An 18,178-nucleotide genomic window follows, 5' to 3' on the forward strand; every position below is an offset into this window, starting at 1 on the left:
AGAATTGTTTTGATAATTCGGTGAGAATTCACCCGATTAGACATATGATATGCTCACTACGTGCTCTTGCGCGTCGAAGCCTATCAGTTAAAACGTATTAGCGTTTTATATTTATATAATATAGATCAGCCATATGATGCTCATTACGTGCTCTTGCGCGCCGAAACCTGTCAATTAAAAATGAAAACTGTTGCCAACGCGAGAAAAGAAATATCATCGGTTTTATTGATACATACGTATTAGCGTTTTATATAATATAGATAACTACGCATAACCTGTCAATTTCTTTTGCAATAATGTTGTACAGTTGCTGTTTGTATAGACAAATAAAAATAGATAAAACTATTTTATTGTCCTATTTTTTTCTATATACTTAACTACATCACTATAGAAAACAGTTTTTTGATAAAATGGCTATTAGGGCCCCAAAGTAGTTTCAGCCCAGGGCCCCACAAATTCACGATCCGCCCATGGCGAGGAGGAATCCCTCAAGCTATATATTCTGATAATGCCTTTAATGCAACGAGTAAGGAGCTCTTTGAATATTAAGACTGTTCTAACTGCATAGCTACCAACAAGGACAGGAAAAAAATCCAGTAGATTTTACGAAATGATAATTTTTGCATAATATACTAAATATTTTACACGTAGGGAATTTTAGGGATTTTTATAGCCATCAAAATAAAAAAACTTCAATATTTTCCAGTTATGATTGACGTTAAACATGCTTGAAACTTTATGTATTATGTTTACGCATAATTTCGAATATTATTGGCATTTAATTCCTCAAAGATAGTTAAAAGATGCTTTTAATTAATTTAATAACAGAGTACTAAATAAAAATAAATTGAACATTTTAGACTAAAAAAAATTTTTGAACTGCCTTCTATAAATGAGGTTCACTTCATTATGTATTAGCAATACTTATTTAAATATTTTAGCAAGCAAGCAATAAGCTGTACAAAAATTCTATTTCAATAGGGAATTTTTTTAGGAAACTTACTCAATTTTAGGGAATTTTCTAAAATGTACAAAAACCAGGAGAATTTTAATTACACCAATAGATCAGGAGAAACTGGCAAAATCCAGTAGATTAATTAAATTAATATCCGACCAACAATAAGGTGAAGCAAGTACCACTAAATTCGTTTTGAAGTAGATGGGCAAAAGAATATTTGTAAAAACTAACACAAAGTTAGAAACACAAGAAAGTTACCTAAGATAAAAGAAACAGCGGTAGTACTTCTCCAAAAAGAGCTTCATTCTCACCTAATGTGGGAAAAAAAAACTCTTGTTCTCAAGGCAAGANTGGCAAAATCCAGTAGATTAATTAAATTAATATCCGACCAACAATAAGGTGAAGCAAGTACCACTAAATTCGTTTTGAAGTAGATGGGCAAAAGAATTCATTCTCACCTAATGTGGGAAAAAAAACTCTTGTTCTCAAGGCAAGAGAGAGTTGTGAGAACTGTCAATTTGAGAAGCGGGGACAAGATCTTGTTGCGTTCTCTAAAAGTAGTCATTCCCATGCAGATAAACCAGGGTGTGGAGGATGCTGAGAACCAAGAATTGTAGGTTTGCATAAACATGCACTGACAGTTCGATACTTCAAAAAAAAATTCCATTCTGTCATACATCATGTTTAATAAATACAACTTGTGTTCTGTCTTAACTTCTACATTTGAGTCTAATAAAGGGTACATAGCCAAATCTTTCAACAAAAAATAAGCACCTTTTAAGTACTTTTTAAGCCCTAAAAGAATATCTTTAAGCACTAAAAACATTTTAAATGCAAAATAGTTTTCAAAGACTTTTCATGATCAGGATAAAATAATTAGTTTCTGACAAAGAACTCTTTACTTGATTATATTAACCATTATAAAATGATCTAGAGATTTTTCAGTTCCATTTCAGAGGGTGGAAGATGATGCCGGAAATTGAGAATATGTAGCAAAATGCAGCAGAGTTGCACATGACAGTGCAATAATCTCACAGAACCCAGCTCAGTATACGTACAAGTGGACCTGCAAGCATTTCATCAAATATGTAAAATGATTGCACTTTCATACATTACGGATTGACAGTACCCCGAAATGTATCGTGTTTGAATGAATTGTGAAAACGTTGAATAGAACAATGCGAAAACTACTCTTTTGCATAATACGTGACAAAAATAGACATGGTAAAGAAAAAAAATTTCCTTTTCGTAAAGGGAAAATTGAGCACTTTTTAAAAACACCCAATAAAAATAGCATCTTTAAGGGCTTTTAAAAAGCGAAAATAAAAAATAAGCACCTTTAAGCAATTTTTAAAAATACTTCATACGATGTAACAGAATTTAAATTTTAGATTAGCAGAACTCTAAGAAAATTTAGTTGAAATACAAATTATTGATTTGTGAAAGTTTGCGATTTAACGGTCTTGAGATTCGCAGAATTTCGCAAATTAGCAGAAGAATCACATGCCTGACTATATTAAATTTTTGTTAAAAATTCTAATAAAACTAATAGTGTATAATCTAAGCATTACGTCCAGTGTCCTAGAAGAAATACTGGATGAAATGCTAACTCTGATTTACAAAAGAATGAAATGTCAACTAGAACCAATGAGGGTTGTCACTCAAATCTGGGGGAAAAAATTCCCTGCGTTTTCCCTATACGTATTGTTTATAATATATTAAGAGGAAACAACAATTACTGCGCTCTTGCGTGAGCTATATTTGGGCTAACTATATTTATTAGTTTAAATTGCTGGAAAAACAGCTGAACATACTAAAATAACGCTATAGTAAATGAAATAGTTAAGTATAGCTGAAATATCATGGTTAAATATTTAATAGATTACACTTTGAGTGGTCACCATTTTTTTAAAAGACAAAAATAAGAAACAAAATTTTCTGTATTTTTTAAATGCATGTATTTTTCAGGTTTTCCCTGTGGAGTAGCAACCCTGCCAATGTGATTAATATCTACTACAGTTAATTTAACTCATTACTGTTCACAGTTTTTTTTTTTTTTTTTGTTGCCTGAAATATCTGTATATGTAATTTAATGAGAAAACNTTTTCAGGTTTTCCCTGTGGAGTAGCAACCCTGCCATTGTGATTAATATCTACTACAGTTAATTTAACTCATTACTGTTCACAGTTTTTTTTTTTTTGTTGCCTGAAATATCTATATATGTAATTTAATGAGAAAACACACATTGTAAATAAAATTATATTTAGATTTAAAAAACAAAATCCCAAAAAAAAGTATAATTGTTGATTATCTCAGATGATTTTAAATAAATATATGGCCAAAACGAACCTGAAATACATCGAATTTGGGTGGTCCCTGAGCTTCCTTTGAGAGAATGTGGTAAACAGCAAACACTAGTTTGTGGGACTGGACATAAAAACTTATTGCAAGATCTGGCGGCAGCGGTGGTTGCAAAGATTTCTAGAAATAAAGATCACTTTTTTAAAAAATGGATGTTCACTGCTGCGTTGTAAAAAAGGGCAAGAAGAGACAATTCCTACCACATTTCGACTTTTCTGCAGCTCATTTATGGTCCGTTTCTTGGGTATCAATAAACAGGATCTACCCCTTTGAAGGCATCCCATCAGATTGTTTACAACCTATTCATAGAAAACTGATAAGTTAAAACTACAAATGCACTGTTAAACACATAGATTCATACTCACGTGTATAACTTCCTCTGCAGATTGAAACTCAAGCTTTCCATCCATGTTAGCTGCAGGGAGGGATGAAAATATTTGAAGAGCAAGAGCCAAGTGATTTCCTGCATCTTGAATCTACAATGCATTTAACAAATGAACCAACTTTGAATGCTCTTGATTTTAAATTTGAAAAACATACATAACTTGTTTAAGTTCAAACTAATTCTAGTATTTTCATAAAAAAAACTGCATAGATACATAAAAGCACTATTTGAAATGCAATTAACCGCTTCCCTGATTTTCCAGAGTTAACTCGGTTATGTATACATTGCAAATATTTATTATGCCGAGAAAATTCGGACCTTGTCAGTATGTTTTGTTTGATAACGTTTGTGTTTGGCTGGAAGAAAAAATAAATAAATAAAAAAGTAATCTGCAGTGATTCGAAGTTTGCCAAGTTTTGCTGTTTAATTGTGGGACTGCACACGTGTCTTGTGCGATTGTATATACGATGGTTGCAGAATTCACATAGAGAAAAAAAAAGAGTAAAGTAAATAAAATAAATGGTGTATCACTTCACAGGTGTGTTGTCCCTTGTTTTAAAAACTATCATAAAAAGACTAATATTTCACTTTTTTCATTTGCCCGAGATAACTAGGGACAGTAAATTAAATGTTTCTTATACATAAAAAAAAAAATTAAAATTTCAGCTTATAACTTGTGTATTATGTTTTGTTTTAGTTCCTTGTATTTATTAATGAAATAAAAAAATATGCTGATTTCCTGCATTTCTTACAAAAAATTTGTAAGGGAAACAGTTAATTAAAATAAATTTAACCTCTTCTTTGAATTTCTGGCCAAAAAAATAAACTTTTTTGCTGAAAATTAATATATGTTCTATCCTAAATTCGAAAAGGCAAAGTATTTTTGTCAGCATGCAGTTTCTTGCTTGACCCATTGGTGGTGAAATATGTGACATCCACTTATCTCCAGTTTCCTTGCATTGCACCCAAGTTTTATTTTTAAAAATACACTGTGATAACATAACTCTTAGCTCGATTGTTCTAAGGTGTTTAAGAAAAATATTTACAATCACTGTCTTCGAACTCACACTCTGAATAGGTCATAACTATAAAAGACAGAAAATTAAGTACTTTTTACAACCCCCCAAAAGCACCTTTAAGGCCATTTAAAAAACGTAAATTAAAACTAAGCACCTTTAAGCACTTTTCTTGACACTTGGGCAGATAATTTTGATGGAGAAGTGTTTGCAATCCTTACGGCTATTACAGCTATTGGTGAACCATCTGAACAAAACATTGTTATCTTTGTCGATTCTCAGGCTGCTATTCAGACCATTTCTGAATATAATTTATATCCCTCTGAACTCGAATTTAAGTGTAAGCAACGCATTGACTCTCTTCTTCGTTCTGGAAGAGAGGTAGTCCTCCAGTGGATCCCTGGCCACTGTGGCATTTACGGAAATGAACGGGCTGACATGTTGGCTAGAGAGGCTTCAGCACTGCATCCATCTTCTCATCCAGTTCCCCTTAGAAATGCAAGGCGGCTTCTTAAGAGCAAATTCAGGCACAGAACAATATCTGCTCTTAGGGACTTAGCTGATGGAAAATCCTGGGCTAGCCTTCTTGATGACCAGCAGCGCTCTCACCTTTCCCTCCTTCCCAGAGCTGAGGGAGTTGCTTGCCTTAGATTAATTACCGGACATGACTACTTACAGGCCCATTTATTTAAAATTAACTTGGTCAATTCATCTCTTTGTGTGCTCTGTAACACTTCGCCAATGACTGGGGAGCATTTATTAGATTGCCCCTCTCTTCTTGACATTCGTTCCTCTGATGACTTTTGTGCCCTCTCACCTTCTGGAGCTACTTCAGTATTGTATTGGACTGCAAGACGCCTTATGTCTGAGAAGACGATGGCGGGCGTAATTTTTAAAAAAAAAACCTTTAAGCACTTTTTAAAAATGCTATGCACCCTGTCCTCTGCAATGTTCTAATGCCGCGATTTGTTATTTCAAATAGACGTCGAAAGTAAAAATTAATGCGAATGGACTGTGTATAGTCACAAAACAAGCATTTTTAAACTAGAAAATTAATAACGTTTAATTTAAAAGCCCCAATGAGATATAAATGACCTCCTCTGTGGGGCACTTACGAGACAATACTAAAGGAAAACTATAAAAGGAAAAATTACTTGTTGTAGTTTCCACTGGCAGTCATTTTGAACAATAGTGCGATGAGAAGGAACAGAATGTTTGTGGAGCTTTAATAAAACATCCTAAAACAAACAAAAAAAACATTGAGTGGCTTTTTTTAAAAAAAAACAATTTCAACCCCATTAGAAATGTACTAAATAACAACATACTGCGTAACTAATATTGTCACCAGATAAAGTAACTATTGCTTGAATAGTATCAGTTGTGGATCCACCAGTTGAGCTAAAAATAAATAAAAACAATACACTTTCTACGGCAGATAACTATCAATACAAATATAAAGCAACATAAAAAGTTTTAAAAAATACATAATTTAATTTAAACGTTAGTTTGGCAAACATTGCTAAAAACTTAGATGAAACATATAAACAGAAAAAAATGTCACGTTTAAAAAATTTTCTGAAACAATGATTATTAATATTTATAAAAAAATTAATATAATAAGTTTTCACAAATTATATAAATGAGAAAGTACCTCGTGTTAGTCAAAAGAAACTTTTCGCTCTTTACTAGGGATTCAACACCATATAATTCATCAGAATCAGGAAACCTTCTAGCACATTCCTAAAAAAATAATAAAACTCACACATAAGAACTGATAAAACAATTGAGATTTATAATATATCTATAAAAAATAATAGTTTTGAATAAATAGGATTATTTTAACAATAAATCTCTACCCATGTTGTTGCCTACTAAAAATATAAATTTCGGATTCATTTTTAAAAACCAGCTGTCAATTTAAAACAGGTTTTGCCAAGTGGGCCCACTTTGAAAAAACCCATCCGGGTTTTATTGGGTGGGCCCACCTTGAAAAAACACACTTGGTGGGTTTTTTCTCTAAGTGGTTTTTTAAAATTTGGTTGAAAAAGAAGTATCTCCTAATACAATCATTGGACACGTCGTGGAAGTTAACAAATATTTTAGAAATGTGCATCAAGCGCATGGATGGGCAAATGAAAAAAAAAACTGCTTGATGCCCCAATGATACTAGGTGGAGTTCATATTGTGACCACGTAAAAACTTTAGCCAATAATTACCATAAATATCAAGAGATTGCTCTTGAACATCAAAATGAATTCAATAATAATATGTCAAAAATATTAAATTATGCTGGGCTTTACCAATAAACTATCAATTGAAAACAATGAAAAACAGTTATCAATTGTTTCTGAAGCTTTAAAAAAGTTGCAATCAGAAAACATTTCATATTCAGAAGCTGATGAAATATGAATTAACTTACTATCGTGTGATGAAATAGAACCCAATAAACATTTTCTAAAAATATTCCATCAGGCTGTTCAGCCACCTTATTTATTAGCATATTCATCCAGGATCCCAAAACAAGGGGACTATTTTTAAATGATGAACAAGAGCAATTAGCTGAAAACTGTCTTTCTAAGCATCATCCAAAATTTCTGCCAGGTGTTATGGCATTCAAAATTTCCAATCCTGAATACTTTCCAAAATCAATGATGTTTGACACTGTTATTCAACAATTTCCATCAAAAAATAATGGAAAATTATGGAAAAGAAAAAAAAAATTCAAGCTATTTCTGCCAATTCTTTTTTCTTTACACTCAGCACCAGCATCCTCTGTCTCTATCGAAAGACTTTTTAACTTTCAGTTTGGTGTGGAGTAAACTACATGAAATACATTAGGAATAGATAAAGCTACAAAACTGGTAAATGTGTATCATCATCTAAGAGAGAAATGTAGACACTTTGAATCTGCTGTATGATAATAATAAAATGGATCTTTTTTAAAGTTAATTCTTAAAATCTGCTGACAATTTTTAACTACTGGAGAAAGTTTATCATCATTAAAAAACAATTAAAAATTAAAATATTACTTTTAAGATTTTTTAAATATTATTTTTAAGATTTCATTCAAATATAATTTATTTCATTTCTTTTAATCATGTTTAAAAAAAATTGAGAACAAACAAAAAAAAACAACAATAAACAAATTTAAAGCTTTATTTTCCGATTTTAAAAAAATAAGCTAAAACTTTTTATATATGCTTTTTTATAATTTTAAGATTAATTTGTTTTTTGAAATTAAAAAGTTAAAATTTATCTGAAAATGCAGTCTTTTTTTTAAGGTTAAGTATTTGAAAAATGGGACGAGTAACTGATACTCTTTATAATTATACATAATTTTAATTTCACTTTCTATTAATCGAATTATAAAAACATGGAAGAACATTAAATATTTAATCCAGTTTAATTTTATTAAAGATAAAAGTCAAACAAAAATTTTAGTTTTTACTGATTGTAAATATTTATTGATTATAAATTTGTAATAAGTAATATATATATATATATATATATATATATACACATCCCATACACACCCATATATATATATACATATATGCTTAATAAATATAGTAAATAGATGTGTGGGAAAACAAAAAGATTAATAAACTTGTTCCTTTTATATTACTGTTGCATTTATATTTTATAGTGCTTCAGTTAAAAGTTGTGAAATGTTATGTATTTAACAACAAAGATTCAAACATGCATTAGGGATAGTGCATTACTTAAACTTATTTTAATTTTATTATACATATTTTATATACACTTTTTGGATTTATTTCTATTTTTAAGCTTATACAGCACTATTCAATAAATAAAAATATTTTCACAGTAAAATTTTAAAGTTCAAGAGCTTAATTGAAAAAGCCCAATTTTCCCCGGGTTTTTTCAAATAAAACCCAATTTTCCAAGGGTTTTTTCCAATAAAATCCAGGCGGGTTGGGTTTTTTCAAAAATCCCCTGGTTTTTTCAAACCCTGATTTAAAATCATCAAAATGTGTAAAGATTTTAAGTAGCTTGTAAGATCAAACTAAATAATAATAAAATAAATATATTTTGTTAAAAAAAAATCTTCTTGTCTTCATTACTAAGATACCCTTTCCAGTAAGTTTTAACAATACCTTTTCAGGAATTCTTCTAAATTTAATTTTGTTTTTTTTTTGATCATCACATAAATATAGTAAAACATTAATGTAAAAATTCTAAGTAAAATAATTTGAATGCTTTTTGGAGTCAGATTACCATTGAATTGGATAGCATTCAATTGGATTTCCTTTACATTCAATGGTTATAAAAGAAGGAAAACAAATCAACATTTTCTTTTCTTGTCTAATGTTTACAATTTCTATTTATACATTTAAGTAAATGCTCATATAAAGGATAAAAAATTGCTCAGTATTCTTTTGATTATTTCTAGCTACATAATTGCCATAATTTTTCGACACGTTAAAAAAAAAAGTCAATAAATTTTGACACCTTTGCAAGTTAAATTTGAAACGGAGTGAAGTAACAAAATTAAAATTTAAAAAAAGAAAAATATTATTGTCGTAAAGAAGCTAGGAGCTTCACCTTTAGAGTAACTACGAAACTAAATAACTTCTTTAGTACATAGCTTGTGTACTAGTTCGCCTCCCATCTAAAAAGCAGGAATGACATTTATTTTATTAATATTTAACTATTTTATTTATCCACTCTAAACTGACCATCAAAATTTTTCTATATAAACCCAAATGTTATAATCAATAAATATTCATTAATGAATAAATAATACAAATGAACATAGCATTAATTATTAAGATACATTACTAAAAAATTCACAACACTACAAAATTCATTGAAATAGTAGAATAAAAATTTACCAAAATATTATTATATATTTACAATCAATATTTACTAATGCATAAATAGTGAAAGCAGTGATATCATTAAACTTTAAAAAAAAACACACACACATTTGCACAGAACTATCCATTAAAAAGTAGAGAAGAAATTTACCAAAATAATGTCGTGTATTTCTTCCAAGATAACAGTAACCTCTTCTTGCAATAGCCAATCAAACTCTTGATGCTTTAAAGAAACAATTTATTAAAAGGTCAAATTAATGTTGAATTGGATGTGTACAGAGACACTTACAGTAATAGGCTTTTTCTAAAAAATCTACCCCTGGTTTTATAAATCTAAAATTAATATTAAAAAAAAATGGTTCCTTCAGACTAAGTTCTTTTTTGGCAATTTCGCAAAAAATTAAATTAAGTTTCCATTTTAAATAAATTAAATTTTTAATTGTAGCTTTTAAATAAAAAGACCGTCTTTTATTTAAAAAAACTGATAATTAATAATTCATTATTCAAAATTAACCAAACATTTTAATAAATTTCATTAAAGAACATTAAACAAAACAATGTAAGTAAAATATGATACATTAATTTTACTTTCTCTTAAGGGTATTTATTTCGTAAATAGATAAAATATTATTAATTTTAATGATGTAATTTATGCTCTATATTTGCTTCTAAAACTAAACAATTTGCCTAAAATTTTTCTACATTTCAATCATGTTCTGATTGATCTAGTGCAATGTTTCCTAGAGTGCGGTATGCGTACCACCAATGGTACGGGAACAGTTTAGCGGGGGTACATGTTCTTGTGCGAAATATCTTGCAACAAACTAAAATATTAAAAAAGTTTACTTAAAAACAAAGCTAGCCATCAAAATTTACGATTACGTATTTTTCTATTGGCTTTTTTTTTACAGAATTAACAGTTAATAATTAGTGGTGTCAACAGCCAGTAGTGATTTTTAACTTTTATGCAATTTTTTCAAAGTAAAAAATACATTCATTTTTTTTATTAGTGGCACACAGCATTACGAAAAATTTAGAAAGGGTACACAAAAGTCTTTAAGTTTGGGAAACACTGATCGAGTGAAATAAATTCATAATAATTATTCTTTAAAATTAAATTAATTTATTTGTAAATTAGACCTTTTCTTTAAAACTGTGCATGATTTGTTCAAAATAATTACCTCCAGGGAACACCATTCATATATATNTATATATATATATATATATCAGGGGTCTGTCTAGGGTTTTTTGAGAGTGAAAATTTAGACATAATTTGTGAAATTCAAAAATTAGGATTAAAATATCAACACAAAAATATGATAAATTAGAAAATATTTAAATATTTTTTGAAAATATGTTAAAAGTATTTTGTAAAACTACCATTCTTCCTAAAAATAAATTTGTGAAAGTAATGCTTAACGGCAGCAAATTTTCCCTGGACAGGCCCCTGTATATATATATATACATATATATATATATACAGTGAAACCGCGATAACTCGAATCTGATAGGACTGAAGAAAAACTTCGACATATCGGAAGTTCGACTTACCGTTAGTTTCGGTTTTGGACTTTCAAAATATNAATTACATTAAAAAATAAATATGGTAAAATAGGGTTAAAAATATATGGTATAATTAGAAAATATTTAAATATTTTTTGAAAATATGTTAAAAGTATTTTGTAAAACTATCATTTTTCCTAAAAATAAATTTGTGAAAGTAACGCTTAACGGCAGCAAATTTTTCCTGGACAGGCCCCTGTATATATATATATATATTCAGAATTTGAAACTGACTGCTTAACACATTATTTTATGTAAAAAATATTTGATTAATTTCATTAATGTGTAGTTCATTTAACTTCTAGAAAGCTGAAAAGTAAGTATAAAATAGTCATTCTTAAAACTTATTCTATTATTATTCCCTTGAATAACAATCAATCAATTTTTTCTTTAACAATATATTTTAAATTTAATAAACTAAGAATATACATAGAAATTTTTTGAAAAAACATACTTATTTCAAGGCAAAAAAAAAAAAAAAATTAGAATAAACCCAAGCAGTTTTTCCTGCTAGGCTGATTAAATTCAAAGGATCTTGAAGCAACAAATAAATATTTTTATAATAATTTAATAATTATAATTAATTTAATAAGTTCCACTCGAAAATAAATCTTGAAACAAGATGAAGTGCATGTGGAATAAAATAAATATAAGTTGTCAGTCAGGAATAATAAACAAACATACTACATGAAAAAAACTATGAGAATTTAATATAATTATTGGAGTAGCTTAACTTTTAAAATGCAAAAATCTGAGTAAATGAAAGATCAACAAATAAAAAATACATATTTAAAATTATGTTGCAGCACACTTTAACGTAAAAGATACATACTTTCAGGACTCATAATTAGCTTATCACATAAAATTACAAAGGTATTACTTATGTTTTTGACAATTTTCTTAATAGATTACTTGATTTATTTAATAAATCACATATTAATAAACTAGAAAATAGAATTTTAGTATAGTCAAATAAAATTTGAACAGAATAATAAAATTCAAGAATTAATGTGGAATGAGCATGCAATAATAACGTGACGAAGCCTATTCGCTGATAATTTCTTGAAGAGCTAAGTTTTTTAAAATCAAGAGAGAAATCAAATTTTAAAATTTATCAATTTTACTTTATAAAATAATAAAGCACACTGACTTAGAAATTAAATAACAAATTTTAATCAAATTATTAAGGGTAGGATGATTATGTGATAAAAAAAAGATTATAATTTATAGATATTTAAGTTTAAGTAAATCTAATATATAAACATTTCAATTTGTACTCACAAGGGTAACTACTTCATCTTCTATTTCAGCCATAACAACTTTCAGTAAAATTAATTCATTAACAAAACTTACTATAACAAAACTAATTTTGTTTGATGGTTGGACAACGACAACAGATTGAAAAGTAACGTTGCCTACTACCAGTTTCTGTATTTTCCGGTTACTGAGAGAGAGAGAGCATATACTTTTTAAGCTATAAGCTGAAATATTTTGGCGTAACATTTAGTACCAAATAGTCTCTCAACCCACTGAGTATGTAATTTGAAATAAATAAGAAAAAAATATATTTATATATAATTCGTTACAAAATAATCAAAACCAAAAAAGCGAAATCAAAATAAATAATTTAGCTATGTGTAAAAAACATATTCTTTTAATCGAAGCATTTTATGGTGGATCACACAAACAACTGATGGACTTAATTGTTGATTTATTTCCATTAACTTCTGATCTATTTACTATGACTGCCAAAAAATGGCACTGGAGAGCTATTTCATCCCCGTTATATATAGCGAATACAATACCCAAAGAGCATGATTATCGGTAAGTAATTTTATAGTTATTTGTTTACAAAAGCTGTCAACATTTTCCCTACCTCTCTTAAATATTAATCATCAGAAAAATTTGTGCTTAATAATCATCGAACTCATTAATATAATAATCATTATCAGAGCATGTAATGATAATTATTTCTAAATTTTACTTAGCTTTCTCGTAATTTTAGAATTTCAGCTTTTAAATGTATAAGTACATTGAATAATATCAGTAGATTTTCGTTTGAGCTGTATTATACATGGTATCTGCGCACCTGGAAAGTCATGAATTTTGGTAGCCGAAAAATCTAATTTTTAAAATGGAATCTATCCCCCACCCCAATTTCATAGTGTTCCAAATATCTGAATTTGTAACAAAATCGCTGCTCACAGTCTTATTTTATTAAAATGTAAAATGTTTTTATCATGTTCTTTAAAAAATTATGGTGTTATTTCAAAAAGAAAAAACATCCTTTCTAGAGCGAATTATCTTTTAAACTTATGTGATTTTAGAATTTTTGTTATTATTTATTTTATTTTATCAATTTAAAATTCTAGCTGAAGCAAGCCAGTCATTCGCAAATTTTTTTATTCCAAAATGAGAACAGAAAAATCAGTAGTATTTCTTTCCTTTCAGCAAGGATGGCACCAGACTTTGCCAGACAAGTGGTCAAGTCTTCCCCGATAGAAGGACTCAGACAAATTAATTCAAAATATTTAAATTAAAACGAATTTTATACTTCACATTTTTTTCTCACACCATTTTTTTTCAAGCGTGTTTCTAAGGATTTGAAATCACTAATATTAAAACCATAATGTGCAGATTCATTTTGATGTAAATTTAAATTGAATTTTTTTTTTTCCGTTATCAATGTATTTTGTACTGTATGGTTATCACACACTGTAAGCTTTGAAATTACTCTTGTAATTAAGAAAAATAGTTGCAGCAGTCACCTTTATTTCAAAAAATTTCTGCGCTTCTTACTCTCATAACTCATAATGCAAAAATTATTCTATAATAAAAATTTGAAATTTCATGCATATTTAACAAAAATTTAAAGAACATTTTGTTATGAAAATGTTATTTTTAATATGCATCAATTGACTTCTGAATCATTTAAATGTTATAAGTATAAGTACATGTTTTGCATCCACGTATTCTAATTTAAGATATCATGCCCCATTTTGAACGAACTTCTAAATGTTTATGGCTATTAAATTCTAAAATTCGATTTTTTTTTTAAATTGTTACATAGTATATAATTTTACAGACTAGAAAAGGGCTATTTCAATCTGGGAACTTGATGTTAATATGTATTGTATAAATAATAACAAGGAGACTTTTAAATTTCTCATTATGATTCCTTTTTCTATTCGAAGATGCTTTTAAAGTGAACATCTAAGTTCAGCAAAATGCTAATTTCTCCATTTGAGAAAAAGAGTGAGCCCATCGTCTTAAAATATAAAATTCAAACAATATAGCTAAAATTTGTGATGATCTTACAAATTTTAAATTTGCGTCCGAGAAGCGATTATAAACCAACTTACATTTTAAAAAAAATTGACAATATATGTGGCTGCTATTTGTCTACCTATGTTTTTGTTTCTCTGCAGAGCTGAAAGCAAACTTTCCACCAAGATTTCTGTTTCGCCCTGCAGAAGCTTTTTACATATTGCCATACACCTGCAACTAATAACCTTTCACACAGTTAATACATTATTGTTTACCACATATTCAACACAAAACAATCTTTTCTCTACAATTTAAATTGGCTTTTGCTTTTATAGTTATGAATTTTAAGTCACGAAAAATAGACACAAAAGATTAAGGAGTTAGTGGACCAAAGTTCAAAATTACGAGTTTTTTTTTATTTCTCAGGATTTATTTAACCGATTTCGCTTAAATTTTGTATTCTGACATTTAAAATTGCATTCTTTCAGATGATGAAAAAATTGTATACCTTACATTTCTAAAGTTTTTCGACTTTCATTAAACAAAGTAGGTAATAGATGTTTACTAAAAGTTATATTTTGATTGAAATTATCTTTAGAACAATGAATTGAAATTGATTGGATGGATTGATATGATTGTAATTGTATGCAAAATTTTTCAATTTGCTTAAAAAAAATTTGGGATACAGTGAAATACGCAAAAACTAAAATTACAAAACATTTAAAATTTTCTCAACAGGAAGATGAATTTTTCTGACAAGGGCAGAGATTACAATCTTGATTTGTATGTCCATTTTACTTATCCTTATTGTTTTATTGTATTAAAAAAAATTATGTCTTTTCATGATTAGAAAACTATTTCTGATGGAATAGCACCAGCATTTAAACTACAGAATTATTGAGGTCCTCTTTATTGTAGTTCATATGACAACTTGGTAGTTATTACAAGTCTATTCAATATTTTAACTCATAAAGGAACAATTATAATTGAATTTATTAGCATATATAAATATATACACTGTTTAAGAACAAATTAGAAAAAAAATAAAGATTGACAGAACAAACTTAGTTCTTTACTGTTTCGAAATAATTTAAAAATCAATTTTTTTGCATTGAACGGTGTGATGTTTAACAAAATACTTTTTTCTATTGAATGCGGAGAAAGTGTACATGCATCAAAAGTGTGGTAACATGAGTATGATGGGGTAGGAGCTAGGACAGTCTTGTTGTCTCCCCCTATCCCTCAGGGGTGTTGAATAACTTTCCATATGGAAACAAACAAAAAAATTGTCCCTCAGAATTTTCTGAGGATAAGTGAACAGGAAGTTGTTAGTAAATTGCAAGTAGATCAAACACATTTTCGTCTTTAAGTTTTTAATTAATTCTCATTTACAAGAAAACAAAATGAATTAAAAAGCTAGATTTTTTAAGAATGTAATTATATTTCTTTTCAAGAGGGTAGCGTTTTCCAGTTGACATTTTTTAGTTCGTCCGGATAGGGGGCAAACGGCCGCTGCCTTTGCCTTTCGGATGGCAAGAAAATTATCTTTAGAATATAATTTTGGAGAAAAAAAGAATTATTTGCTTTTGTATTTTTTTTTAGCTATTTTATTGCTTCAACTCTTTCTTTACCCTGTTTTTTAAATTAAAATCTATAGATGTGAAGATGCAGAGTGTAACAGTTTTGGTTATACCTATCATTTCAATTATTATAATGCTTTTTTTTAATTTATTGTNGGAAACAAACAAATTGTCCCTCAGAATTTTCTGAGGATAAGTGAACAGGAAGTTGTTAGTAAATTGCAAGTAGATCAAACACATTTTCGTCTTTAAGTTTTTAATTAATTCTCATTTACAAGAAAACAAAATAAATAAAAAAGCTAGATTTTTCAAGAATGTAATTATATTTCTTTTCAAGAGGGTAGCGTTTTCCAGTTGACATTTTTAAGTTCGTCCGGATAGAGGGCAAACGGCCGCTGCCTTTGCCTTTCGGATGAACAAGAAAATTATCTTTAGAATATAATTTTGGAGAAAAAAATAATTATTTGCTTTTGTATTTTTTTCAGCTATTTTATTGCTTCAACTCTTTCTTTACTCTGTTTTTTAAATTAAAATCAATAGATGTGAAGATACAGAGTATAACAGTTTTGGTTATACCTATTATTTCAATTATTATAATGCTTTTTTTTAAATTTATTGTTTTGTTTTTGTCAGAGAAAATAGCAACTTCGTTAAGTCACGAAAAATTCTTGGAATTAGTCATGGATTTGAATATCTAAAATGTAGCAGATACCCTGTAAAAAGTTTTTTTTTATTTCGCTCACAGTCACTGAGCTTTGTCTTTAATTTTTTTGTGTGAGCTATTTTTTATGATTTTAATGAATTATAGTGAGTACTTTTCATGTAAGCGGAGATGTGTTGAGGCTTCATTGTATTTTACTCAATTTGATTAAATATTTTTAAAGAAAAATTTGTATAGCTCTTTCCTTTTTTCAAAAAAAAAAAAAAAAAAAANAAAAAAAAAAATTCTTTCAATAAGGTTTATTATGTAATATCAGCATTCCCCCCCCCCCAAGGTTTTAGAAGTTTTTTTGAATTTAGAAGACTGTAAATAGCCTTCTATTCAAAATATCTTTAAATTTTTAGATATTTTAAATAAATAATAATGAAAAGTTGACGAAAGCATTCCTCAGCAGTTAAAAAAAATTATTACAATTGTGCTAATTTTGAACTAATTATTTGAATCAGATATTGTCTCAAATTATATTGCTCATTAGTATATTGCTCTTAAATTAGAAATGCTCATGCGATCTAAAGTCATTTGCTCACTATCACTTTTCATACTCTACAACAGCTTTTTTCAGTTCTTTCCTAATCATTTCACTTGCTTTTCATATCCTAAAACATAGCACTCTACCCCGTGGCAGAATCAGGGCGACATTGTCGCCGAACCTTACAGAGTTTTGCAGAAACAATTTTCCTTTAGAAAGTAAAAATGTTTCTTTTTTTTTCTGCAGAAATTTTCAAAATTATTTTTTCTCTACAATTATACTTAAAAGATGTCTTTTTCGCGCATCAGAGAGGGAAGAAATGTCTTTTCTATTCTTATTTGAGAAGAATGAATAATGAAGAAAAAAAATTTTCTTTTCTGCAGAAATGTTTGAAATAAAATATTCAAAACATTTTTGAGCATCAGAAGGGAAAGAAATGCTCGTGATTTTTCTATTCTTATATGGGAATAATGGAAAGTACATAATAATAAAAAAATTTGGTTTTCTTTTTTACCAAGATTTTCATAAGACTTTATTTTCTTCCAGGATTATTATATAACAACATACATTAGGTATATATTATTATATAACAACATACATTACATACCAAGCTTTTGTTTCATTTTTCAAAAGATTACATTCACTTGCCTCGGAAGGAAAAGAAATGCTCAGGATTTTTTTATTTTTATTTAAGAATAAAAAAAAGATTGATAATGACTGATTTCAGTTAGAATATCAATTAAAAAATATAAGGAAAAAAATGAAATTCTGAAAGTTAAAAAGATAGTTCCATTCTAGAAATCCTGTTCTTTTTTTCATTCAAGTGCATCAGATTTTACATTTTAATACTGAATGGGGAGTTTGTTACAAATTCAGATTTGTAGCAAAATAATACCCTGCTTCTTTTTATTTTAATTTGGTTAAAATAAAATAAAGCCAATATTTTTTAAAAAAAAATACGCACTTGAAAATTTTAAATCATGCACTTGAGTTTTCGCTCACCACGTGGCAGAATTT

General features: G+C 28.2%; 2 protein-coding genes across 3 annotated transcripts in view; one reads left to right on the forward strand and one right to left on the reverse strand.

The window, feature by feature from the left end:
* Nucleotides 1–12,558, reverse strand: part of LOC107443061 (rogdi atypical leucine zipper) — a 32,670-nt gene extending 20,112 nt beyond the window's left edge. Inside the window, exons 1-8 of one of the 2 annotated variants that reach the window (XM_016056806.3) lie at nucleotides 12,406–12,555; nucleotides 9,713–9,784; nucleotides 6,372–6,460; nucleotides 6,046–6,118; nucleotides 5,875–5,958; nucleotides 3,685–3,795; nucleotides 3,520–3,618; nucleotides 3,308–3,439 (exon numbers count right to left, since the gene is read on the reverse strand). In XM_016056806.3, coding sequence (XP_015912292.1) covers nucleotides 3,308–3,439; nucleotides 3,520–3,618; nucleotides 3,685–3,795; nucleotides 5,875–5,958; nucleotides 6,046–6,118; nucleotides 6,372–6,460; nucleotides 9,713–9,784; nucleotides 12,406–12,438 — 693 coding nt within the window. In that variant the 5' untranslated portion in view covers nucleotides 12,439–12,555. Of the gene's footprint in view, nucleotides 1–3,307; nucleotides 3,440–3,519; nucleotides 3,619–3,684; nucleotides 3,796–5,874; nucleotides 5,959–6,045; nucleotides 6,119–6,371; nucleotides 6,461–9,712; nucleotides 9,785–12,405 lie in introns of both variants that reach the window. The other variant, XM_043053238.2, reaches the window with a different exon arrangement.
* A 64-nt stretch (nucleotides 12,559–12,622) lies between these two features.
* LOC107443063 (tRNA-queuosine alpha-mannosyltransferase) overlaps nucleotides 12,623–18,178 on the forward strand; it is a 34,228-nt gene continuing 28,672 nt past the window's right edge. The window contains exon 1 of the mRNA XM_016056808.3: nucleotides 12,623–12,948. Coding sequence (XP_015912294.2) covers nucleotides 12,758–12,948 — 191 coding nt within the window. The 5' untranslated portion in view covers nucleotides 12,623–12,757. The remainder of the gene's footprint in view (nucleotides 12,949–18,178) is intronic.

Source organism: Parasteatoda tepidariorum, chromosome 2 (assembly GCF_043381705.1).
Source record: "Parasteatoda tepidariorum isolate YZ-2023 chromosome 2, CAS_Ptep_4.0, whole genome shotgun sequence".
NCBI classification, from domain to species: domain Eukaryota; kingdom Metazoa; phylum Arthropoda; class Arachnida; order Araneae; family Theridiidae; genus Parasteatoda; species Parasteatoda tepidariorum.